The sequence below is a fragment of the Chamaea fasciata genome, unplaced genomic scaffold, assembly GCF_029207755.1.
Source record: "Chamaea fasciata isolate MVZ Bird 193981 ecotype frontalis unplaced genomic scaffold, bChaFas1.0.hap1 SCAF_2, whole genome shotgun sequence".
Classification (NCBI taxonomy): Eukaryota; Metazoa; Chordata; class Aves; order Passeriformes; family Sylviidae; genus Chamaea; species Chamaea fasciata.
In genome coordinates, this window is record NW_027094087.1 from 55,626,944 (window position 1) to 55,652,259 (window position 25,316).

Here is a 25,316-nt window from a genome sequence, read left to right on the forward strand (position 1 = left end):
AGTGATTGTATGCTTTGATGCTGCTAGAGTGCTCTTGGAGTAAGTGCTCCTCTCAGTGAAAGTTACACTGCTGTCATTTTTTAATGTTTCGTACAATGGGTGAAGAATAATCTGGAATACACCCAAACATGGGAATTTCATCACCATGAAACCTGCAATTAGAGCCATTGTCCCATGCAGTCACCAAATAAGAGTCTGGAGAGCAAATACTATGTCCAGCTCCACATCTTCTCTGGCTCTTCTGTGCTATGTTCAGTTCCTCTGCTTCTAAGCATGTTTCCCTTCTTTCCAACTTTTTTCCTCTGTGCATTTGTTCCTTGTCTAATTATTTTAGGTCAAGTCTGCAACAGCTGAACAGAATGCATTAAAGGTAAAGGTCTGTGATTTTCCTGTGGCAGAAAAATTTGTATGAAAAGATAAATATCTTTTTGTGTATTATATTTGTCTAAGACAATGGGAAGGTAAGTTCTGAGTGGCTGGAAATGTTGTAACTGCACCATTAATGTTTAATTACTATTGGCAGCCAAGAAGTGCATTTCTGGATTAACCAGACACTCAGCTTCTGAGATGTGCATAGGTGGCAGAAAGTGATCAAGCTGGTGAAACCGCACCTCTGGGAACATGTAATGGGATCTTTCCTATGATATGCAAATTATGCTGCCAAGTTGCTGTATAAACAATTCATGGGAGATGTAGTGAGAGGTAGTTAAATAACTGGATCACATATCAAAGATAAAATCCATCACTGGCAAAGGAAAGATGTGTTAAAATAGTGGTTTTGCTTTAAAAAATATATAAATAATGATCAGAAAAAAATAATCTTTGCCCAAAGCATATAGTAGCACTGAAGAGTAAAAAGCAAATGATTTATCACAATTGTTGCAGTTCAGAGTAAGCACACATTTAGGAAGCCAGTGTGCACAGAGTTTGTGAAAACCAAGACTTTTCCTAGTACAAGTAATCTAGCCAATTACGCTGCTTTTTTTTTCTTTTTTCTTTTTTCTTTTTTCTTTTTTCTTTTTTCTTTTCTTTTTTCTTTTTTTTTTTTTTTTTTTTTTTTTGGTAGCTGAGAAAAAAAAATTACTTCACAAATGTTAATTTGGTTATTTTTCAGGCAGAAGATATGCACTGCTTACTTTTCAGTGATAAAACCAATCCCGTCATTTCTATTCTAAGTATGAGCAAAGATAGATCTCAGACAACCCAGCAAAATGTATTTCGAGGTCATATATAGCCATAGATCAGTGAGTGTGAGCAAACCATATTGGCACCAGCAGAAGCTGAGCTCATGCCTTCAGCCTGAGTTTCTAATTTTTGTATTTTACACTGTATGGAGAAAAGATTCCAGGGAATAGCACTCCTCCAAAAAATCAAAGATTACTCTTTCACAAATGGCACTGAAGCCTTCATTGATTCTCTGTCCAAATTCACTGTTCTTCCACAGAGGTCAATTCCTGTAGCCCTTGTCTTCCCTCAGCCTTTTCCTGTTTCTGCTGTTCATTTAGGATATGATGTGGCTCAGTTGTAGTCCAGTGAGAAGCCTCTGTATCCTTCCTTAGTGGGAGCTGCATCATGTGCTAGAGTCCTAGGGCCAGCAGCAGAAAATTTAAGAGGGCAGCAGGGAATATGAAACCATCATTAGTGAAGGGAAATATTTTTGACCTGTGACTTTCTTTTGTTATGCTGTGCAACAGGAATGATACCCTAGATTGAATTGTTCAGTCACAATAAACAGGTCCCACATTCAACTAATGTATTGAATTCTGTTCTCTGTTTAATCACCAACAGAAACTATGTCAGATGATCTTCCACCAAGAACAATATCTCCCAATTAACTGTAATTAAGGTATATTGTAACTACAGGATATGAAACTAGATGGATCTGTCTCTTGACATTTCCTATTTGGATATTTTTTTCCTGTTAAGTCTCTTAATATGCTTCAATTAATTATAACAGAGGCCAGGCCATTCTCAGTGATGGATCTGCATACGTGAATCTTAGTACCACTGAGATGAGATGAAGCATGAATCTTTCCACCATTAAACTTCCCTTGGAAACATGAATGAATTCCAATTAAACTGAATTTACTAGCACAAATGTTGATTATGAGGAAGCTAAGGGTGAAAGCTTGATTGCTTTATCCTGCAAAGTGCAAAAGCCTGTGCCAGACATGACAGGAAAGTTGGGTGGCTTGTCTGCAGAGCCTTCAGAAGTTCTGTAGCCATTAATAGCAGATACAGCATCTCTCTTCATTCACTGAGAAGTCATACAAAATTGTTTTGTTCAGGCCCCATTTGAACAAGCAAATTTTTAATTTTAGTGCTCCACAAAGGTTTTATCATCTAGAAAATTATTGCTTCTCTCTCTGCGCTGTGGCAGATACCCAGTCTTCACCAACTGATAAGCATTTGGAGACCTAATCAGTAGTAAACCTGAGGTATAATCTTTGTATAGATAGCTTAACAGTTTAAATGTTTTAATGATTCCTGAAGGAAAGGAAATTACCAACTTTAAAGAGAGAATTTCCTAGCTCAGGCATTTCTGGCCGTGTAATTACAGCCACTAAATACGCCGCTTCCTTGCCCTTAGCCACAGTTGTCCTGAAGAAGATTAATAACATTGAATTTCTACCCAGGCTGAAATCTTGTTTGTACCCTGAAATATGGACCCTGAGATAACATGACAGTGCACTGCAACTCCATCTGGTGACTCCTCCCAAACTCAGTGATGCTTCACTGTGCACCAGTGATGCACTTCACAGTATCACCAATCCACGGGACTCAGGGAGGAGTTCACTCTTTCGAAGATGAGTATAGATGAAACCAGGTTTCTGCAGAGTTCATATGGTGTGTAGATATTTATCTGAATTAATTTATTAGATGTCATAGAACATATTCAATCAGAAGATCTTGCATAAAACACTGGGGCAAAAAAAGATGAAAAACCTGTTTCTCATGGTATTCCGCTGAGCAACTCTATTATGATCAGGACTTAATTTAAGTGATCTACTGTATTTGTGATTGCACAATATAATCATGTTCCTGGGATTGTTATTTCGTTCCATCATTTATTTTTAGCTACCTCAGTTCTCTGCAACTTCTTAAAGAAAATATTTCTTAGATTTATTTGAATTTTGTTCCCAAGCACAATTGTAACTCACCTTATCTGATTGAGAAATGGCATGATTACAAACTTTTAGTTTTCTTTTAAGATACCAGTAAACATTTTTGTTTTTTTGAGTCTCATATTTTGCTTGCATCTTACATGCCCACACTTGCTTGATCACATGCAGGAAATATTTTTGTACGCTGGTGGTATGCATGACTATTAAAGAAGCTGTAGATAGAACAAGATGAGATACAGGCTGTAATTTACACCTGACAGTGTGAATTTCATTGCAAGTGCTTTTAAAGGAAACTTGCTATTTTCACCACATTCAGATAAACAGTGATGCCATAGGAAATTATGATAATTGGTTTTTTGTTTTGTTTTGTTTTGTTTTGTTTATTCCACTCTGCTTTAGTTTTGAATTTTATGGGGAAGGAATATTCTTAATGCAATCCTGTGTTGTCTGCAGGCCCAGGTCATGGTCCTGTGATGCTGTACATACCCCATAAGCAGAAAACAGCCTGACTAGGCAAGATTAATAAAGTCTGGGATAAGAAAAGTATAATCACACTATTTCATGGGTGGGGGATCAAGGTGTAGATGGTTTAAATTACTTGCCAAAGGTGTGTTGCAGAGCTATATGAGGAGCAGGAATCTCCTGGATCCCTGTCAAGGTTCTTTTTCATTTCTAGAGAACTGGAGACCCATATTTGTTTTGGCATAATTGCAATTTGGATAGTTTGGAAGACATTTGGAGGCAGAAGGGCTCTATTAAGTCTTTCCCACCAAAAGAAATATTAGTAGGCAATTAAAAGAATAACAAATGGGACCCATTCAAAACGCTCCACTTGCTGTTGCTCTGAGCTTCAGGCAAGAAAGTGCATAGAGGTCATTTAATCTGACCACTTATATATCAGAGGCCACTAGTGTCACTTGGGCACTCCTAAATTAAACCATGTATTTTAGACAGAAATATAGTGGTCTCACAAAGCATTTTCCATTTGGACCGTAAATTCAAAGGACAGGCCTTTGTCCTCTACATGTATCTGCTTTGCACTTCCTGTAGTATCACCTGGATAAACAAGGGCAGTTCATACTCCTGTCAGTTTAATCTCTTGCATCATGACCATTATTTTGATTAATTTGATCCCTCAGAGCTTTAAGGAGCAAAGAAACCATTAACAGCATGAGCAGAGCTGGTGCCAAAGAGGGCTGGACACTGACCCTGGCTCCCCGTTCTCCTGTATGCCAGAAGAGGTCTTGGCTGCTATGGGGAGGGCAGTGAGTGGTGGCCATCAAGCTACAGTGGGGAAGCTGATGGAAACTGCTGCACCCCAGAGCTCTCTACATGGGCCATGTCCTCTGCATGTTCAAGGGCTGAGTCAAGACTGACTCCAAGACAGCATGGTACATAAATTTTCTGGATGACAATATAAACAAACAAGTCAAAAGCCATGAGATACCATATTCATAGCTACAGGCCAAATTCTTTATTCATAATGTTGCAGTGGAAGTATTAACATTGCATTTGTTTAAAAAGTAACTAGGAGGCCATTTGTGACCCTTATAATACACATGGGGAGCAGTGCTCTGCTGGTTTACACTGGTTATGTTCTGCTTTATATTTTCCAGAGGGTCAATTTGCAAGGATCTTTACTGCTGTTTATGAATATAAGTAACTAATTTACCAAAGTTTCACAAAGTGGCTCCATGGCTTCCACTTCATGGTTAAAGGGTCGGCAAATCTTTTGGTCTTGCTGTTGACTTTGGGTTGTTTCTGATTGTATCTTGAAGGCTAGAAATACTGCATTACGGTAAAGTAAATTCATTATTCTTGTTATTGCCCTTGTTATTAGAAAATATTTATATAGTGCAGTAAATTGACGTTGTGCTTTAGCAACTCAGATAAAGGCAAATTCTCTGCTCTGAAGAGCTTATAATTCAAATAAGAAAAGACAAACAAATGTACAACACTTCAGAAAATGGTGGATGAGAGGATTATTAAGTATGTGAGAGGTGGAAGGGCTGCATGAGGAGAGAGAAGGATGCTATCACTGTCATTATTCTTAGTTTTACAACACAGTGGCACCTTAAAAGCCTCAAATGGAATGAAAGCCTGGCTGCACAAGGGGCTATGCAGAAACCTGCCAAGGGGGTGGCCTTGTCTCTGTGTCTTAGAGCAGTGCTGCCTCGATGAAATCCCTGCCTGGAGGGCGCCTGGCTAAAGCCAGCATCAGTCCAATTACAGCACAAGGAATGCCATGTTCCCACTAGGTTTTAGCCCTGCCTGAGGGAAAATCCACATGATTTCCTGCCCTGAAGAACTGTAGCTGAAACTGAAGAAAAGAAATGCGCATACAAGAAGACAGGGAAAGGAGAGTGGAAGGATTGTTGGCTTGGTAAAGGTACCAAAGGCCCACCTGGAGGGAAGGAGGGCTTTTAACATCATTAAATTCACCCTGATCTGCAGCTCTAGCCTCCTCAATCCTGACCCCCTGACAGCTAGTTACAAGGCAGAAGCATCAAAATAATTTTTGTTGCCTGATCATAGTTGATGCACACATAGTAGCTGCTGTTTTCCTGATCTGACCTCATGTTAACTGTGGAATTGATTCTCCCTCAGTGCCCACAGAGGATGTGATAATCCTAAATTTATGTAACTTGCTAGTGATCCCATAAACAACTGTTTAGAAAACAGGCAAAATTCCTGCCTCTGCTTAGCAACTTAATTCAACCTCTGAGGAAAGCTAATGGGTATGCAGTAGCACAAAGACCCTGGAAGCTCTGCTTCATCCTGTGGGAGGTGGAAAATATTCATTGCTTCCCTCATTTATCTACAGCAAGCTACCTCATAAATCAGAAGGGACAGAGGGAAACTCCCTGTAGCTGTCCTCACTTCTGGTGCCAAAACTGGTCCTGCCCCAAATATGGCAGGAATGATGAAGAAAGCCAGGAGCAGCCTTGGCAAGGCTGGTGGGCAGAAACAGCGGACTGTGATAGCCAAGAGGTGTGTGTGATTTACACTGATCTTTACAATGGGAATTACAAGGAGCAAGAAAGTTAAGTTTCTGGTAAAGAAATGGGGCTGAGGAGATGGGATTCATCATTTGGAAGTAGGAAGAAAAGGTCCAGGATGAATTTTGTCTCTAGAGAAAAGGCAGATATAGGGCATCACAGTTGTTGGGAATGTGTTAGAGTGGGCAGCTCCTGCTGTCAAACACTAATAGTAATATGTTGGCATATTCTCTGGGGATGGGCAGAAAAATAATCAAAAAGACAACCATCTCTCAGTCTAATTTGTATGTATCTCTATCTGGGGACATTCTCATGAGCTATTGCAGACTGAGTCATGCTTTCTGTTCTCCTGCAGCTCATTGTGCCAGAGTTATCAGGCAAAGGACAGGAGTGGGAGCCAAGTCCCTCAGGACTGAGTGTCTTGCTGGGATTCATATGGCATGCAGGTAGCAGAGTGACAATTGAGCTCCCAAGGCACAGTTTTCTCAGCCCAGCTCATCTCATCCCATGGGTGTCTGACAAAACAGATGTTCATATCCAAAACTGCAGTGTAGACTTCCTGCCAGGGAAGTGAAATGTGCACCTTCAAGGTGAGCTTCACTGCCTGGCAAGGTAGGTGTCTGAAACAGGCTGGCAGAAGTATCTGGTTCTCCCCATTGGCAATGACAACAGCAAGAAAGCTCAAGCATAGATGTCTGCATTGGCAGAATTTAGGTGAGGGGAATCCTTCCCCTCCCTAATTCAACAGGACAGTGTAACAAACAGTAACATCTTGGCTGTGAAGAGATATTTGGGTGAGAGAATGGCCCACGGCAGATTAAGGCAAAAAATGTGCCTACATGGTAGGGGGAGTGTAGAATCAATGGATGGAAACAAAATAATGCAAAGAAAAGCAAGAAAAAGTATTATGATGTAAATGGAGAACAGGAGGTGTACTAGGAGGAAAGGAAGGACTGCAAGATAAATAAGCCCAGTGAGCACACTGGCAATTTAGAGCTTGTAGCTGGAGAAAATATCCTTAGTGTGATGTGCTAAAAGGGGGTGGCAGCTTTCAGGGTGGGGACAGATGTAAGCTGATAGAAGAGATAGTGGGTTTTTCTCTTTAGCAAAATTTATCACCAGAAACCTTGAATTAAAAGAAACAAAACAAGCCTAAATCTCTTTTCCAAATTTTCACTGAACAGCCATCACTGAGACAATACTTGATGGTATTGCATAAAATTTTGATCAAAATGACTTTAGATTGCTTTAATATTCTGCAAGAAGTGCTCTGCAGATCACCCTTGCACTTAACCAAGGACACTTAGATGTCACATCTTGCCATAATTTCACCCAGTGATAAAAGGGTATTTTAAAAATATGAAAATAGTTGGACTGACAGGTTTGGAGTTTTATCCCCCAATGAATGTCTGCCTGAAAAGACAGGCTGCCTTAACTACAGTTCAATTATACAGACTTTGAAGGAGAAGAAAAATGATAATGAATGCATTTTAGAAACTTCTAAAAAGTTACTTAAAATAGACTTTCCATACATAATGTTACCATGTGAAACTCAACTGTATCCTGGTCTTCTGGGACTAGGAGACAGCAGTCTGTGTTCATTTGGAAATTCGATAGCAAGGCACCCCTGCCTCTGATGGTCTGTATGATACAGTCGCTGGGGCTCTGTCACAGACAGGGCTTACCTATCAAGCTGTTGATTTTTTCAGGTGAAATGGGAATGATTTCATTTTAGGTTAGCCAGGAAGTTAAAATACTCTTTCTTGAAATGTGTCCGAGGTTGCTTTGGTCTCTTTTTTATTCCCTTTTGTCTTAGTTTTTATTTAGAAACACTCAACCAAACAACCCTTTGTATTTCAGCTACTTGCTGTAGGTTTAGTAAACATGAAGCAAGAACATCGTGTATGGTACAGTGAGTGAGAGAAGATGTTTGATAGGTGTGGTGCATTTATACAGGTATTCTCTCTAGCCCAAAAAGATAAGAAATAGCATGATAAGCCCATAAGACTGTCCCAGGTACTTTATGGCATCAAGAAGGCATTCCAGCAGCTCTCATTTCAGTATTCAGCCTTTCAATGAAGTTGCTCAAGTGTCTTTGTTTAAAATCTTCTTTGGATGCTTACCCTTTTGTCTGATATACCGTGGTTTGGGATGTCATGTTTCTAAAATAATCACTGGCCTTTAGTAGAGAGTAGTGTGATAACAGGCTTGATATTAAAATACTGCTGTAAATAATTAAGACATTTCAGAATATTTTGTTGTTGTTAAATATAAATGAAGTTAAAATGCAGCATTTAAAGAAAGGATTGTCCTAATTTAGTCAGTAAGTCACTGTTCTTTTAAATGGGAAGAAAGTGAGTCACAATTGCAAGCCATCTTGGCAGGGTGAAAAACAGAGATGCAATCATCAATTCACAACAGTGTTTTGTGTTCAAGGAATAATCAGACGTGTTTTTATCAAGGCTGTGCTGCATTGCTAGCCAGCAACATGGCTTTTTTTTTTTTCCTGTTCCAGATGATTTTGGAACTGCATATGCTTTTTCTGTAAGTAAGCTGGACTTCTATAATGCTTTGCTTAATGTGCCTCCAGATTCTGTTATTTATAGACTTCAGCATAATCAGACTGCAGCTGCTAAAATACATGCAAAACAAAAAGCACATTTGTAACCTGTTAAGACTTTGCTCTGAGATGCCAGTGAAGTCTGGGATTTACCATGAAATATTGCCGAGTGACCTTTCAAGGAACATCACCAGAGAATACCTGTTTATCTTGGAGACCTTTGTTTTATTTTTCTTTCTCTGTTGAAAACTTGCAATGTTCTTGCAATTCCAAGGGAATTCTGGCCTTTATGTGTACCATGTGTTATCTTCAAGAAGTGCTGGAACAGCAGATTTAAGTAATGCAGCATCTCAAATGAGTTCTTTTAGAAAATGTATTTTGTAAAAATTGTCTTTGTTGAATATAGAGGGGAACTGTAAATTATTGTGATTTTTCTCTAGGTTTTAGTCTTAGTCTTAGTCCTGTCAGTATGAACATTAACTGTTTAATTTACTCATTAACTGTTTTCTCAGGGAAAAGTGGTGGAAATGATCCCTTGCAGGATGGAAAAACTTACATATTCAGTCTATGAAGTTAAAAGTGAAAGGTCCTAATGCACCGGCACTTATTTTATGAGTTTATAAGATTACAATGTCGGTTTTTAGTGGCATAATACAGAATGAAAAAAGGTGTTCTAAATCATTCATAAGACAAAAAATTGGAAAGATTATGTGAGTGAACACAAAACTGGAGCTCTTATTTAGGCTTTAAGGGAGCTTATCTTCCCTAGCTTGTGCCTAATGAAGCTGTTTTCTTAAGGAAAGTGCTGGTTCCTGCAGAATTAATCTTTGCTATCAAAGGCTCCCTGTAAGAGGGAGATGTGGCAGAAAAATCCAGGTAAACAGGGTGACTCACCTGTTTACCAACCAACTGGTCTTTTCAGTAGAGCTGCAGGAAGGTGAAGCATACAGTAAATGTATAAGTTAGGATTCCTTCCCAGAAAAAAATACTTTGTTCCAAAAAAACTTTGGTACCTGATGTAATTTTTTACTTGTTGTAGTAAATGCCTTTTTGCAAATTGTTGCAAGAAACGTGTTTTCCTTCAATTAGTTTTGAATTTCTGAATTTAGGTGATTTTCCTAGATGTTAACATACCATTAACCATGCAAAACAATGCCTCTTCTTGTAACACTGCATATGCAATACTATAAAAAATAATTTTTATAATCACATTGGAGATGGTCTTTTTTTCATGTAGCCCAGGTAGGATGGCTATGCCACAAAAGTATCATTTTTATTTTGCCACTCCTATCTTTCTTCTTCATCATAAGATGGTCAGAAAGAAATTAACAGTGACTTACAGCATATCCTTGTCTAGCTTTCCTTTCTATTTCTCCCTTCTTTACTGGCAGTCCTGTATGCACTGGAGAAACAAAAACACTGGGAAGAACTAGTACAAAACACTCGATGTGTTTTAGAAGACAGCTGGAGGTAGCCTGATAAATGACCTGTACTTTGGCAGGTCAGGTGGAGTGTGACCAACCTAATGACCACTGTCCTATGAATCACAGTGAATAGTAACAAACACTTTGAAATTGCGATTCTTTTAAGAACTGGAAAACTCACCTAGTTGTAACAGTTCACAAGATTCCACATTACTCCTTCCCATCTGTGTTTCCTCAAGAATCAGCACCAATAGCATTTAATGACTTTGTGACTTGTACTCCCAGGTTTCAAAAGGTTGAAGCCATCAGTCTTTTCCTTGAAGGATTTAGTGGTCACAAAAATTAGCCAAAGAGCTGAAATGACCGAAGGTCACGCAGCAGGTCAGTGTCAGAATTGGGCAGAGAACCTCTTCCTTGCATCCCAGGGCTGACTGCTGACCCGGGCACTCCACAGAGCCTCGTTGCAGTGGTGCATTTAATCAGCTTCACTCTGTGTTGTAACTCATTGTGGTGTTATGGATATCTAAAGGGTAGGATTTTAACTTCACAATCTGCTGTTATTGAATTAGTTTTATGTTGTGTTAATTTCTTTGTCTCATGGCATTCATTGCCTGCGATAATTGATGCACAATATATAACCGACTTCTGAATTCATTTGGGTAACTGCATTTAATTGCCTGGTATAAAATATGTGCACTAAGTACAATCTGCTATGACTGCTATGACTGAGAAGTGCTCATTGGTATGGACTTGAGGGTTCTTTATCTTCCTGACAACCTGTCTGTGGGAAGTCTAAATGTCTCCTGCAATTCACCGTCCAAGGTACTTGCATCATGTCTGCAAAAAGAGAGACCACCAAAAAAGTATAACGTGAAATCACTTTAGAAATTTTTGGCATCAAAATTTTGTTAATCAAAAGTTCGCTAATCAGAAAGGTTTTATTAATGTCCCTGCTTTTCCCAAACATCAAGGAATAGCAGGATGCAGAATATTTTATACATTTTCTCCTGTAAATCAGGATTATGGCTTTATTTGCTTCTGAAGTTACTCCCCTGGAGTAGAGCTGCTCCCATGCACAAGTGTTTATAAAAACAGATTTCTTTCACATTTATCTTCAGGTCATTAATGCCTGGAGGAGTATTAGTGAATTGTAAATCAGGAATGCTCTCTAAAGGTGTGATGTCAGTGAAATGGTGTTGGGTAATGTCTGCTCAGGTTACACAAGATCCCTGCATAAGCTTACACTTTCTTGCCTGTTTTACCAGTAACAGTGATTCAATTTATTATTAAGGAAGGAAGAATCCTTTCTAGTAGATGTATTTCTCATTAAACTTAGGATCTTGTTTTTTATATGATTTAGACAGTGGGATTGTTTGTTTTTCTTGCTTGTTTTATTTCCAGCGTCATGAAGAGTATAATAGTGCAGTGTCTGAGTTACACAAAGAAATGATGAAATTTGCCCAAAGCTGATTTTATTTTAAGCATTAATGAAACCTTCTCTATACAAATTTTCAGGAGTTTTTAAACAAAAGCTAATGTTTGAGTCTAAGTCAGGTACAAAATGCCTGTGAGACTATTTTAGCCATATTATGTTGCTCTGTGTTAATGTAACCACTGAGTTGTCACTAGAAGGGATGTTCACAATTAGTATTTTTCTTTTTAAAAGAGCTAGCTTTTACAATCTGTGTCCTTCAGGATGGAGCATTAGTTCTGCCTACAGCTTACTGCAAATTATTCAGTGTTCATAGGTTCGTTTATGCTTGTTATTCAGCTCTCTTCCACTGACAAAATAGCCTGCAGCAGTTCTTGGTTAGATAGAACTAGTTCCACTTTAGGCTCCTCACGTTCTCTTTTATGGCTTTTCCCCTGGTTCACTCTGTACTGCATCCAGGTGCTTTTGATAAAACAGTAGACCTGATGGTCAGAGAGAAAGCAGAGCTACCCAGAGCCAGGGTGGGCTGGCTCTGGGCAGAATGTGTTTTGAGCAAAGACTTCCTTGACGTATTGGGCAGACCTGGTGGTATAATACACCATGAGTTTCACCAATTTAACATATTGATTCTGCTTTCGTTCATGTTCATGGTGCTATATTCTTCTTCCTGTGCAAGGACTTTAATAAATTCTTGTAGATAATTCATGAAAGTATACCAAAATTTGAACTATGTGAACAAGATGTCAGAAGGCAAACACCAAAAAGTCATTCCCAGTAGACTGAAGTTTGTTTGCCCGGCCCAGTGTTTGATCCTGCATTTCTGGTACAACTGGTGCAACTGCAGTGTGGGCTTGGGCAGAAGAGTGTGTAGCATTCAGCAGCAGACCTGTTGCCTGGTACACCCTTCACCAAACAGTAAAACATGGGAAAGGGGGATGGCAGAGAGAGTCCAACATCCATTTTCTTCCTCTTTTCATAGCACTACATGCCTACCTGAGATGCCTTTGCCCCAAAACCATGGGGCTGTACCCCCTTCTTCCCCATTAGCTGTGATGATGCATTATGGGGTCAAGCAAGCAGCACACATTATGAAGAAGCATTTCATCACCGTTGGTTTTTAAATGCTCCTTTCTTCATCAAGGCAACAAGGCTGCTGGTCAGGGGAAGAAGTGAACCACTCTCATCTGGGCTATTCAGCATATATTTGTAAATCAGGATTGATTTGGCAGTGATTCATAAAGAGCGAGGAGGGCTTTACTGTGTGAGAAATAACTTATTGACAAGGAATAATTCAGCTAGCTCTAACCTCAAAACAGATGTATGTTTGTGGTCAGAAGTTTATAGTCTCAGTGGAAAGGGCTAAGTGCAAGTTTAAAGACCTGAACAGAAGACACCCAGGTTTTAAAAACTTGACATGAATCTTGGCTGCCTCGCCTTATGTTATAGTCACATTCCCTGCAGAGGACTTCCATTCAGTGTTTGTTCGGTGTTTATAGATGTTATTTAAAAGCTAATTTTATGATAAAAATATTTTATGTTATGTATAATGAATAGTGGAGATCAAATAAGAATTGGAATTGCAAATTCAAGTATTAAGGGCTGATAAATATTGACTTTTCAGTAGACCCACTGTAGATTTGAACAAAATGCTTTTTAGCCTAGTATACTGGTTATTTGTAAATTACAACATTCAAAAAAAAAAAATAGACCATTGTCTGAGCCTGACTCTTTCTTCAATTTTACAGCCATTGATTTGGTCGTGTTCCTATGAAATTATGTGTATGTACAGTGTCATGGAACTAAAACATAAAACTTTCTGGCTCGTACTTTATGCACATCAAATGAAAAAAAGAAAAGTGTGGGAGGTACTAACCTAAAATATAGTGTAATTATGTTAATTGTGTCTTTTCTAAAGATGAATCCTTAGGGTCTGCATGTTGGAAACCTCTTAATTATGGTCTTTCAAGTAGTTTTTTAAAGTCAGCACAGCTATTCTAGGGCTGTACGAGTCACCAAGATTCATCTGAAAAGTGCTAATGTCCTCCCTGAACACTTGCAACCTCTGGTCAGTTGCTGGCCCCTGGTACCTAACACCCTGGATCAGACCCCTTAGGCTACTGGACAGCCAAAAAAAAAATTAACATGGTCTTCCTTCAGCCACAGTCCCATGTACCTGGTGCACAGAGTAACTTGGGCTTGTGTGTGTGTGTGATCATCCTCAGCCCAGTGTTTTCTGCCCCTGCTGGAAGTGCTGGGAGCTCACAGACTTTGCTCACACCTCTTGCCTGTCACCTGTTCAGCCTCCTTTCCAATGAGCGGTGCACTGGGAGGGTGAGCCTCCCGAACAGCGACAGCAACAGCAACAGCAAGAAGTTGCCCTTATGTAAAATTCATGGCCTTGCAGACACCTGATGAGAGCAATGTGTTAGCTAGAAACAGATACTGCACTTTTTCTTTGAGGTAACTAACCTCAGTGAGCCAAGGGTGCTGTGTTAGTTAAGGAGCAGGAATTATCATCAGATCTGTTAGGGTTTTTTTGCCACATCTCTGCAGGCTTCATTCTTTAAGTTGTTGCATAGTATTTTCTTTCCTCTTTCCATCTCAGAACAGAAAACTCTTTCCTTGAAACTTGCAACATTAGTTAATTGTTAACAGTTAGAAAAAAAAATCATATTCATCCCTTAATGTGTTCTTTCAGCTGATGCCTTCATGCCAGGGAGGCTGTGTAGCTACTGATAAGACCTAATTTGTGAAGGGCTTTTCAGTGGCCTGACAGGTTAATACGTGGTGCTGTTTGTTCAGCGGGCAAGGACAAGCATTTGCTGGAATGCCTCTTCAGAGGCTGTGAGATGTATGCACAGAGACTGGGGCTGGTGATCCTGAGGGAGTGGGCAGCAGCTCCGGGTGCCTCCCAAAGAGGTTGGTCTGTTGTTGTGTTCTGATTGTGGCACTGAGAGCTGATTTCCATCTTTTCTCTTTCAGAGCCTAATGAGCTGTGTGTGGGCCCTGTGCTTGGTGATAGCCCATCTCAAGATGCTGCTAATACAGTAGCTAATTATTCCTAACTGAAGAAGTCTAACAGAAGAAAAAGGATCCAGGGAAAAGCAATGGCTGCCGGTAAATATCTCAGGTCTGCAAAGGCCGTAAGAAAATAACTAGAAAGAGCTGATTTCAGGTGTGGCTGGGGAGGGGAGAAGCAAAATTGTGTGATCACATGGTGATCATAGTGATGAATTTTGGATGGATTTTTTTAAATCTCTTTTTAGTTAGGGGATAATGTATTCTTAAATCTTTTACAAAATAAAAGATTACACCTTATGGAAAATAGGTCTTTCCTTGGGGTGTGTTTGGTTCTGACAGGTTTCAGGCAAGTTCCACAACTATTTATGTGTCATTAAGTTCTATCAGAGTGTTGCAGGGCAATTTATTCAGGTTGGGAGAGGCCTCAGAAGGTCTCTAATCCAACCTCCTGTTTAAATTAGGGCCAGAGATAGGTTCAGACCAGCTGTTCAGGGCTTTATCAAGTTGTCTTGAAAGGTGCTAGGGGTGGTGGCTGCACAGTCTGTTCTACTTCTTGACTGTCCTCATGGTGAAATAGATTTCTCTTTTCTTTGTACCCTTTTACATCTGTTGAATGTTTCCAATATCTTTATGCTTTATTATACAATACCAAGAACTATTATCAATGATCTAAAGGTGAATCATAATTAAGAAACAAAAAAATCCCACAATAAATAGTTGTTGTGATACCTCATTTTCACTAAAAGTTTTGGTTAAAAATTTGTGGTGCATTGTGGCTTTTCTACTTACAGCATGTTTACTTTCTTGCAGCAGCTGATGGTTTGGGAAGTATAGCTATAGATACCACACAGCTTAACATGTCAGTCACTGATCCCACGGCTTGGGCTACGGCTATGAATAATCTGGGGATGGTTCCAGTAGGACTAGCAGGACAACAGCTTGTGACAGGTAAGATTTTTCTTACCTTAAAAGCATCACTTGCACCAGTCATGAATTCTTCGTGTCCTTTGAAAAATATATGGAATGTTTTCTGAGGTTATTATATTTTTATGTTCTGAAAACATCACCTGTGATTAATATTGCATACTGTGTATTAGTCTCCTCTTGCAGTAGGTATGTAATCCATATTATATTTTAACCTTGTGAAAAATGAAAACTCTCAGGGGAAATTGAGCAGCTAAACCATCCATCTTTATGTTGGGTCAAGACTAGGAGGCAAGTCATGTAAGAGGAACATTTGTTTTTGTTTCTCTGTTCAAGCAGGATATCTTGAGGTTCTGCCAAGGAATACCCTGGGCTGAGAACTCTTGACTGGAGATTTTGGAGTTGTGTTAATTGGGCAGAAAATCATGAAGCCTGTCCAGTTCATATGCTCAGTTGATATTAGTGAAGTGAAGCGTTCCTGTCAGGTGTGTGCTTATTTACTTTCTGACTGGTTCCATAAAATTGAATGTCAAGAGGTTGTTCTTGTTAGACTTTGTCATTTGCTTCCCAATCATAGTTCGGCAGAGTGTTGCAAGGGATCACTTACTGTAGCACCCACAAAAGCAGTATTTTGAAACCGGCAATATTTTACAGATAAGACTGGACATAGCGGACTTTGTCATCAACAGTGGAGGCCCAATTAATTGGAAACATTAAAACTTCTTTGCTTCTGTGTTGTAGAGAAGGATTATTTGTGTATAGATGGGTGCCCTGTAGACACAAGCCACATGCTAGGCATATGACAGATTCCCTCTGGAAGCTGCACTGCCAATTCAGCTTAGGAAGAGCTGTGTAACATCTGTATCAGAGCAGCATCCTGTCACGTCTGTGCCTTTCCACGTAGACGTGGATGCAGTGAGCCAGGTCATGATGTAAATCACTCTGCTTGCCTCACCAGGGAGGCCTGATGCTTAATTTTGGCCAAATATACCCCCTCCTGACACTGGGGACTGAGTGGAGCTGTGCCAGTTCACAGCTGATGGTCTGGCTCTGAATTACCTGTTTTACAGGCTGGTACACTTAGCTGCAAGAAAGCTGATTTATAACGAATCAGTCTCAAGCAGAGAGTTGAGCTGGTGGAGGCTGTGAACTGATTGGTGATCTCTGGCTTTAACCCCATGCTCCTGATTAAAAGAAACAAGCAAAGCCATCCACTCCTTGGGATCCAATTCTCTTCAATGCTTCTGTCAACAACCTGGATGCAGAAACTGAACCCACACTAAGTTTACTGATGATACTAAATTAAAGAGAAGCTGTTGAATCTCTGGAGGGTAGATTGGCCTAATAGGGAGCCTGTATAGATTACAGGACTGGCCAATCACCAACTGTGTGATATTTAATCAGGACAAATGCCAGATTCTGCACCTGGGACTATGTAATCCTGGATATATGAGTGGACTGGGAGAGAAGAGGCTGGAATGCAGCCCTGCAGAAAGAATCTGGTGGGTTTTGTTGATGGGAAGCTCAGTATCAGTCAAAAATGTGCCCTGGCAGCCAAAAGGGCCAACCTGGGTAGCATTAGGCACAATGCAACTAACCACTCAAAAGAAGCATTTATCCCGCTTTACTCGGCTTTGGTGCAGCCTCACCATGAGAGCTGTGTGTGGTAAGAGTCATATGAAAAATATGAAAGTGATGAGAGTGTTCAAGGGAAGGCAAAAAAGATGATGAAAGGGACAAGAGGGCAAGGCTTGTGAGGAGCAGCTGTGGATACCAGGTTTGTTTAGCTTAGAGAAGAAGAGGCTGAGGAGTTGCTGTCTACAACATCCTAATGAAGGTGAGTACAGTGGGTGATGCTGATCTCTTCTCTCTGGTGTCTGGTGATAGGATGTCAGGGAATGACTTAAAGCTGCATCAGGGGCGGTTCAGATTTGTTATTTGGAAGAAGTTCTTCTCTGTGAGGGTGATGAAGCGCTGGAACAAGCTGCTCACAGATGTGGTCGTGGCCTGTTGTTCAAGAACTGTTTGGACAACATTCTTGGTCACATATTATAATTTGTACCATGTGGAGTTAGGAGCTCATTGTGAGTCCCTTCCAACTCAGAATATTTAATGATTCTATGTGTTAATGGGGAAACAACTTTTTCCATTTTTGGGGGGGAGGGGATTTAGGTGTTGTGTTCAACTTGTACGCAATTACCTCCAACCTGAAAATAATCATGTATCAAAATCAGCTTCTGCTGCTTTCATTTATAAGCATCTTAGTTGCATTTGCTGGGGAAGTTTGCCCTGCCTTTTTGTTATGCTCTATTGTGTCTCTTCATTTTTGGTGTAAATTTTGTCCCCAGATGTGCTTTGCAATCCCTACATGGCAGCCTCATCTCAGGTGCAGTGCTTTTCCCCACAAGGGAGGATCTCCAGGATTTTATACCATTGACAGCCCCCTGCTGTAATTTCCATAATTATGTGTATCACGTATTGTAAAGATGTTGTACAAGTCAGTTCATATTTGTTCAGCATTTTCAATGTATGAAAGGTGCCATAAGTAATAAATATTAATTACTGAAGTGCTGCCTGATTCCTCTACAGGCGCAGAATAACTTCTTTCCTTTCCTTTTGTTTTTCTTTTTTTAGACTACTTTGTATTTTCAAGGTAAATAGGTGCTTTGACACGTCATTATATTTCCTTAAGATTCTTAAGTTTTTGACATATTTTCTTTATGGCAGATCCATAATAGCAAAACTTCAGTTTGCCATGGAAATACTTGTAGATTTATTTGCTCTGATATATTTACTGTATCTGTGTTCAGTGAGGGTTTGCATCATTATATTCAACCAAATATCTAACTAGTCCCTAGCTATTTCCAGAATTTTCTTTTTTTTTTTTTTTTGCTATTATTCCTAGTAATGAAGTCAGCTTTGTCAGCAGTCACATATTGGTTTTGCTACTGTCATCTGTTACATTTCTCTGAGATGGAAATGACACAGCCATGTCCCAGTGCTATTTGTCCATCTTTAAAATTCTATGTTATTCTTTTTCTTTGTGGGTTTTTTTTTTGGGGGGGGTGGTTTTTTTTGTTTGTTTGCTTTTTTTGTTTGTTTGTTTGGTTGAGTTTTTTTGGGGGGAAGGTGGGGGTTTGGGGGGAGGGGGTTGGTTTTGTTTTGTTTTGTTTTGTTTTGTCCCCAGCCTTGTTGATAGCTAGGAAAGCAGTGAGTAGGTTAGATTAGTGCTGGAGAGATTAGTGTGGTCTTTACTGGATATCTTTACGTAACCTGCCATGGTCTGAAATTTGCTGCATGGTATTCGCCTGCATCCTGACATATCTCTTAGTCGTCTGGTCTATCAGTGCTCGAAGGACTTAATGCACTTTCCTTCCCCAAACTGACCAGTTCCTGATTGCTCTGCAGGGCATTTTTGTTCTCATATGTATAGAGTCCATATGACCTACTAAGTCTTTTTGGAGGCTTCTCAAGACTTTTTTTCCGCCAGCAGTTCTTAACTTCACTGCTGTGTAACACGCTGGGATGCCTGCCTTGTAACAGTAATGCTCTCCAGTTTGCAATCTGTGGAGCTATTGTCTAGCTCAAGAGTTTGCTAAAATCACAACTAAAGCTTCTGCAGCATCTGGCCAATACTCTCTTCTCAGTCTGGGATGACGGCTGTCTGATCTTGGTAACTAATCAAGTTTAAGCACTGCTAACCTTTTCATACCAGTTTAGGTGATATCTGCACTCAATTTAATTCCTTATCTCCCAGTGCTGTAAAATTGGATTTTTGATCTAGGCAAATGTCATAACCTTTCATTTGTAAAGATGGGTTCCTGTTAATAGTTATGTAATATCTCTTGTGTGTCTACATATATTTTGCTTACACTTATTCAGAAAGCTTACTTTTTTCCATGTATTTGGCTGCTGCATTACATGAACACTACTATATGCATTTATACATTATATATACATAATTCATACAATAAACTGTGGTTTAATAATACATTAGTTAAAGTGTTAAAGATTGATGTGGAATAGTTATGGCTGAAAAGTATTTTCAGTCTATATTTCCCCTTTCAGCAGGTTATAATTTCTTTAAAAAATGTACCTTTTATGCTGAATTTTCTCATGGTTGCTTTTAGCCCAGAGGAAAAAAAGATCTGGAAAAGCTGGAGGAAGTCTGTTAAACTGCTTTTGAATTATCCAGGCCTTAAAAATTCTGTTTTCTACGCTTTGAGACTTTGAGAAAAATGGTCAGGTGAGAGGCGAAGGTTAGTTTGTAGCTCATCTTTTTTGAGAACTAAATACTCCTTTTGCACTCAGCAACTCTGATTCAAGCACATCTTTCAAGTACATTCAAGTCTGCTGTTTTGTTAGATTTAAGGACTAGAAGAAATACTCAGTGACCTAAGCCAGCCGAGAATGTTTTATTTTGCTTTTGCACTGTTACTTTTTGAAGGCAATTTTGACATTCTTGAATTTAGAGTTCTTGCACTTTCATTTATTTCAGCAAATGCCATGAGATGACCTGTTTTCTAAGAGAAGATATCCTGCTGAGAAAATTATTTACATCTCTGGTTCAATTCAGTTCTCCTTTCACTAATTAACCAGAACTCTGAGAAACAGTAAGCAATTTTGAGGCACTTTCCTCCAGATGACCTAAACATTTGTGATTCAAAAATGGTGTGTGTCAAAAAGTTCCCCAGTACAAATGAACCTGAAGAGTGGTACACAAATGGTAATTCATTTAGCCTTTACGTTAAGCTCATACTCTGTGACGCATATTTGTGCTCTTACAGAGTAAAATAACAAACCACAAGGGCAGACATCCAAGATGAAAGTTACAGGTCTGCCTGGAAGTCAAGGGTATGTCTGAAAACTGATGCCTTCTGCTTATTTCCAGAATAATTATTAAAGCATCTTGTTCCATAAGTCTGGCCAGTATGCCTCAGCAAGTTACTAAAAATTTTCAGTGACACCCAGTTTTGTGGTTTTTTTTTTCCCTTTGACCATTTGTACAAAATCCCAGTGAAATCAGAGACTTTGAAGCCTAACATCTTGCCTACCAAAACATATAAAAGCACATCATTTTTGTGGCTTCAGGCATGTATTTTTTAGACACTAGAGGTTGTGAAGTATTAGGCACTTACATCGACCTTTCTGTTTTTCCATTTGTCTCTGCTTTCCCACACACTGGTCTTTTGACCTGATTTCAGTGCAACATAGGAGCTGTCAGTTCCAATCAGGTCACCTCGCTCAGGATTGTGCTTTTGACAGTGTTGAGTACCAGATACTTCATAGGGAGAGATCCACAAGGCAAATCAGTGCTGAAGTGCTGCTCTCTCTGATGTGCTCTCCTCTTGATCATTAATAAATAGAATGAAGTTCCCCAAACTAGAAGTTATCTATCCGAATCAAGTTGTAACTCAGGAAAACTTCACTTTTGGAAGCAGTATTTCCTACAGTAAGTAGTTACAATCCTGAAACTGCAACCCCAGATGTACTTTTTGATGACAGAAAGATTTGTGAAATTTTGATCTAGAGACTCCTAAATCTCAAGACACAAGGCTAAACGTCCTTCCCAGAATTTTATTAGCTTGAGACCTACAAGCATTTGGAGTCATAATATTCAGATTCTCGTTTCCTTCAGAATGAAGACTGTAACTAAAGGCAATCACTATATTCTGATTCCAGGCATGCTTTATTAATTATTGTTCACTGCAGGTCTTCATATGCTGACTAAATTGTAAACATATTCCTCACTGTTCAGCTTGTGTATCATTTTTGTACCATTAATGAGGAAAAATCAAATAAAGTAGAAAATCAAGATATATTTGATTATATTCAGCAGCTCCTCAAAGAAAGACTGTAAAGTGCGGAAGATTTTAAGAAGTCAGCTGGCTGGAGAACTCTGCCAACTCTTGTGTGTATACCTCTTCTTCTGTGGCCTCTGCATTACTGAAGGCTTGGAGCCACTGGTAGCCATCTGGCAGTCTCATTTCACTCTACTTCTGCTACCCTGTTACCTATTAAAGCTTCCTTTTTCTATACTCCATTGCTTAGCCACTAATCCAATGTGCTGATGAGTCCATAACTCGAATCATCCAAGAAAATGCCTAACAAAACACAGCTTCCTTTTCTGTAATTAACACTTAACTCCTATCTCATTATAGTCTTATCCACAAAAATTTTTGAAGTGAGTCACTTGTATAATGAGCTGAAGATAGTCACTTTTCCAAGGAAAAAAAAAGGTTGAGCATTTATAATTTGTGACTGAATTTTAGCACTCTCCAGGTGTAAGCTTTGGTGTGCACTGGCAGCTGTTTGAGGCACTCCACAAGCTCAGGTTGTCCTGCCTGTGAAAGCTGCGGACCACAAGAACTGAAGAGTTCAGCACCCCCATGGCACAGTAGTATTCAGTGTCTTTGTCCCTTATCTGAATGCTGCATTGGTTTGACATCTGGCAGTAAAAAAAGATATCAAAAGTCTTAATAAAATCCACATTTTTCCATAGGTTTTACAACCCTCTCAAGGTTACAAGGTATCTTCAGAAGGCGTCTTTTCATCTCTTATGGCTTCCTGTTTTATGCATTGTGTTTTGTTAACAAGCCAGCCTATGATGCAAAAGAAATGTAGTGAGGTGTACTCTGAAAAAAATAATCTGAATTTTATTTTAGTTCCTTTCTATGTTATCATCTTCACTATAGAAACATTTTAGTCAAGAAGAAAAGATTTACCATTCAAATTATCTGAATGACCTATCAGAATAATAACAGTTGTATGAAACATACTCTGAAGGATTAGTGTTGCATTTATACCTAGATAAAGTTATGTATTTTTATTACCAAGACACAGGAGAACAGCAAGGGTGAGAGAGAATAGGTACTGTGGGAATCCCAGTATGTAGAATCACTGGGAACATCTCTAAAGTATTATATACTAGTGTAACAAGTAGGTTTTTTCATTGACCTGAAAAGCGCCTGCAGAGTTAATCACACTTTCTATAGTGTGAGTGTTACTCAAGGAGACTTCACTCCAGGGGACATTAAAGTGCTAGGAACAAACACAGTCAGTTTACCACAGAAAAAGGAGAGAAAGATTTGACAGCCAGAGGAAATGTGGCAGAAAGTCTTGAGTGCCTTTTGACACGCTATCAGGGTTAAGTGTGCCTCTTAGGTCATTCAAGTACGTCCTCTATATTAGACCTTAATTGAGGCCAGGGATGAAGATAATGATTAAAATCTGCTCAGTGCTTGAAGATAAATAGTACTTTTTAACATGGTGTGAAGGGCTGAATATCCCACGTAAAAAGATTCAGAGGTGAGCAGGGCCACATAGAAGGAAGTGTTAAGTGCAAAGCTTGTGTTAAATGTGGAATAGAGGTATTTTTAGGAATATAGTATCTCCCTTTCTGCTGTTATACTCCTATCCAAGCCAGTTAACAGTTTAGGAAAACAGACTGATTACTATTTGGCATAGTGTTCTTAATGGTCTCAAAATACTGGAGTAAATTTATGATGCAAGCCGTATTGTGTGGATGTTTTGGCATTTTGTTTTAGGATTTTTAAAAAAAAATAATCCTGGCTGTTGGTAATTATACCACCAACAATCTGTTTGGCATGTTCTTATTTGATGTTACAGTAAAGTAACATAAGGAAATATTTTATTTTTGCAGAAGTTTTCCCCATCTTTTATCTTGCTTTGGAAAGTCTCCATTCCTATTATTTCCATGTGTTTGTTTATTCTAGACTAGAAAGCCCACAAGTAATTATGAGCATCCCATTGCATAAAGTAAGCCAAGAGACTGTTGGGAACCATTTGCTACTGACTGTTTACTTCTGTTGAAGGATAACTTTGTTTGCAGCACTTTCCCTTCCAAGGATCCCAGGTTCCTTGGCCAACACAGAGAGCCCAGTGTAACATGGGTGACATACAATTTGCTGATGGAAAAATTGAGTTATTGTGGATAGAAGTCAATAGAACAAGCAGATTGACCATTTTAGCTAATCAAAGGCAATGTATGAATACCAAGTTGCATAAATTAAGGGGTGAAAAAGGCTCATTGATGGCGGGTTGCTTGAAGGTGAGCTACTGAGCACAATTGTGGTGTCTGAGTGGCAAAGGGAAAGTAATACTACCTGAGGCCCTTAGGTCAAAGCTGTTTACAGGTGCTGTAGATGGTCCACAAGGGATGGACACAGCAGTCCCAAGAGAATTGTTAGCTCAGTCCGTGCAGTGTGTTCTCAGGAGGGTGCAGATGGCGCCGCCTGGGGCAGTCCCTGAGCAAAAGCTCTTGGGAGGGGTAGACTTGAATATGAATGGATCCCAAGGCAGCAACCCCAAATCAAGGCCGTAAAATCCTTTGTTCTTCCCTAGTCAGGCTCACTCTTTGCCTGTATGAGTTAGGCTGATGCTTAGAGATTGGCCCCTGGATAGGAAGCATCAGAAGCCTAATTACTATGTTTTAGCTTGAGGAGAAGACCATAAACATGGTTTTCTTTCCTTTCTGCCACCTGTGCTTCAAATGCCCTTTGCTTATAGCATGAGAACTAGGTCTCACAAAGAGCATGAAGATGTACATTCAGTTCAAGGCAGGAGTTGCTCTGTGAAATATGAGCAGATCCAATCAGTGTGTAAAAACTGTCTTTTGATGGTCCACACTGAAAAAGAAAGTAGAGTTTCAGTTAGCCTAATCCCTGGGCATGTGAAGAAGCTTGTAACAGAATACTTCATTAATGTTGTCTTTGGTCAGATAAACAGTGGATTTGCCACACCTTCCCGTGCTCTCGTGGTGAGAAATGATGTGCGTGACAGCAGCTCTGAGTAATGTCTCTGTAATGGGAAGCAGCTGGCCACTGGAGTAGTTCCATTAGTGGACGTGGAGGTGAAAGATAATTAAGCTTAATACATACAATATGCTCTAACATACTGTAGTATAGATTTAGATTGTATTCTGCCCAAATATAAAAGATATTCTGTTACTCTAGCTTTAGAAATTTAATAGCTCTATTCATGAGCAAGAACAGCTTTATCTGTCTTTCCTGGTCTTGCACATTTCTTATTCCAATTTTTCTTTTCCTAAAAAATTATTTTCTTGGCTCTAGCAGATTTTCCTTTATAGGTAATCTCCTCCTCCTGACCACAATGCCTACATTATTTAGTAATTATTTTTTTATTTCCATTCAGGAAAGGCTTAGAGATACAGAGCTGTAGTAAGTTAAACAATGCCTGAACCCTTAAGAGTCAATCCTGGACCAAATTGCACATGGTCTGTTTTCTTTCACTTAGATAAACCCGGTAGGTAAGGGACTGCATGGAAACAATGGGATAATACTGATTGGCATGAAAAGCAGCAGTGATTATGGAGCTTCCTGTCTGTTATGTAGGTTTTTTATAGGTATCTTGGCACAGCAGTAATACAGTGCTAAGTGAAAAAGCAGTTTTAACTCTTTTTATCTGATATTCTGAGTCAGGCACTGAAGAACAGGAAAACTATTGTGCACATTAGAAATAGGCAGACAATTCCTACCTTCTTTTTCTCTTTAACTATGCAGCTGTGATATTTAGAGAAGGATTTGGAAAAGGTAAGGGAGAGATCTTTGGTAGTATTTGGAGAAGACAGCGCTGTGGGAGAAGGTGCAGATGTGCTTAATGTCACCTTCTTTGTAAAGATCCAGTAGCACATGCAGTGTTTCAAAAGAGACTTGTCCAGACTGCTTTGAAGGGAGAGGGCAAGTTGTATGCTACTCCAACACTTTTTATTCTTTCTGACACAATTGGATTTCAAGTGGTTCATTTTCCTAGCAATAAATGTGGAATATTGTAACTGGCTGCTGTGTTGAA

General features: G+C 39.4%; 1 protein-coding gene across 7 annotated transcripts in view; it reads left to right on the plus strand.

The window, feature by feature from the left end:
• The window catches only part of ENOX1 (ecto-NOX disulfide-thiol exchanger 1), a 309,445-nt gene that overhangs the window by 160,988 nt on the left and 123,141 nt on the right, over positions 1-25,316 (plus strand). For all 7 annotated transcript variants that reach the window (XM_066176219.1, XM_066176215.1, XM_066176214.1 and 4 more), the window contains 2 exons: positions 14,523-14,657; positions 15,372-15,509. In XM_066176219.1, coding sequence (XP_066032316.1) covers positions 14,648-14,657; positions 15,372-15,509 — 148 coding nt within the window. In that variant the 5' untranslated portion in view covers positions 14,523-14,647. The remainder of the gene's footprint in view (positions 1-14,522; positions 14,658-15,371; positions 15,510-25,316) is intronic.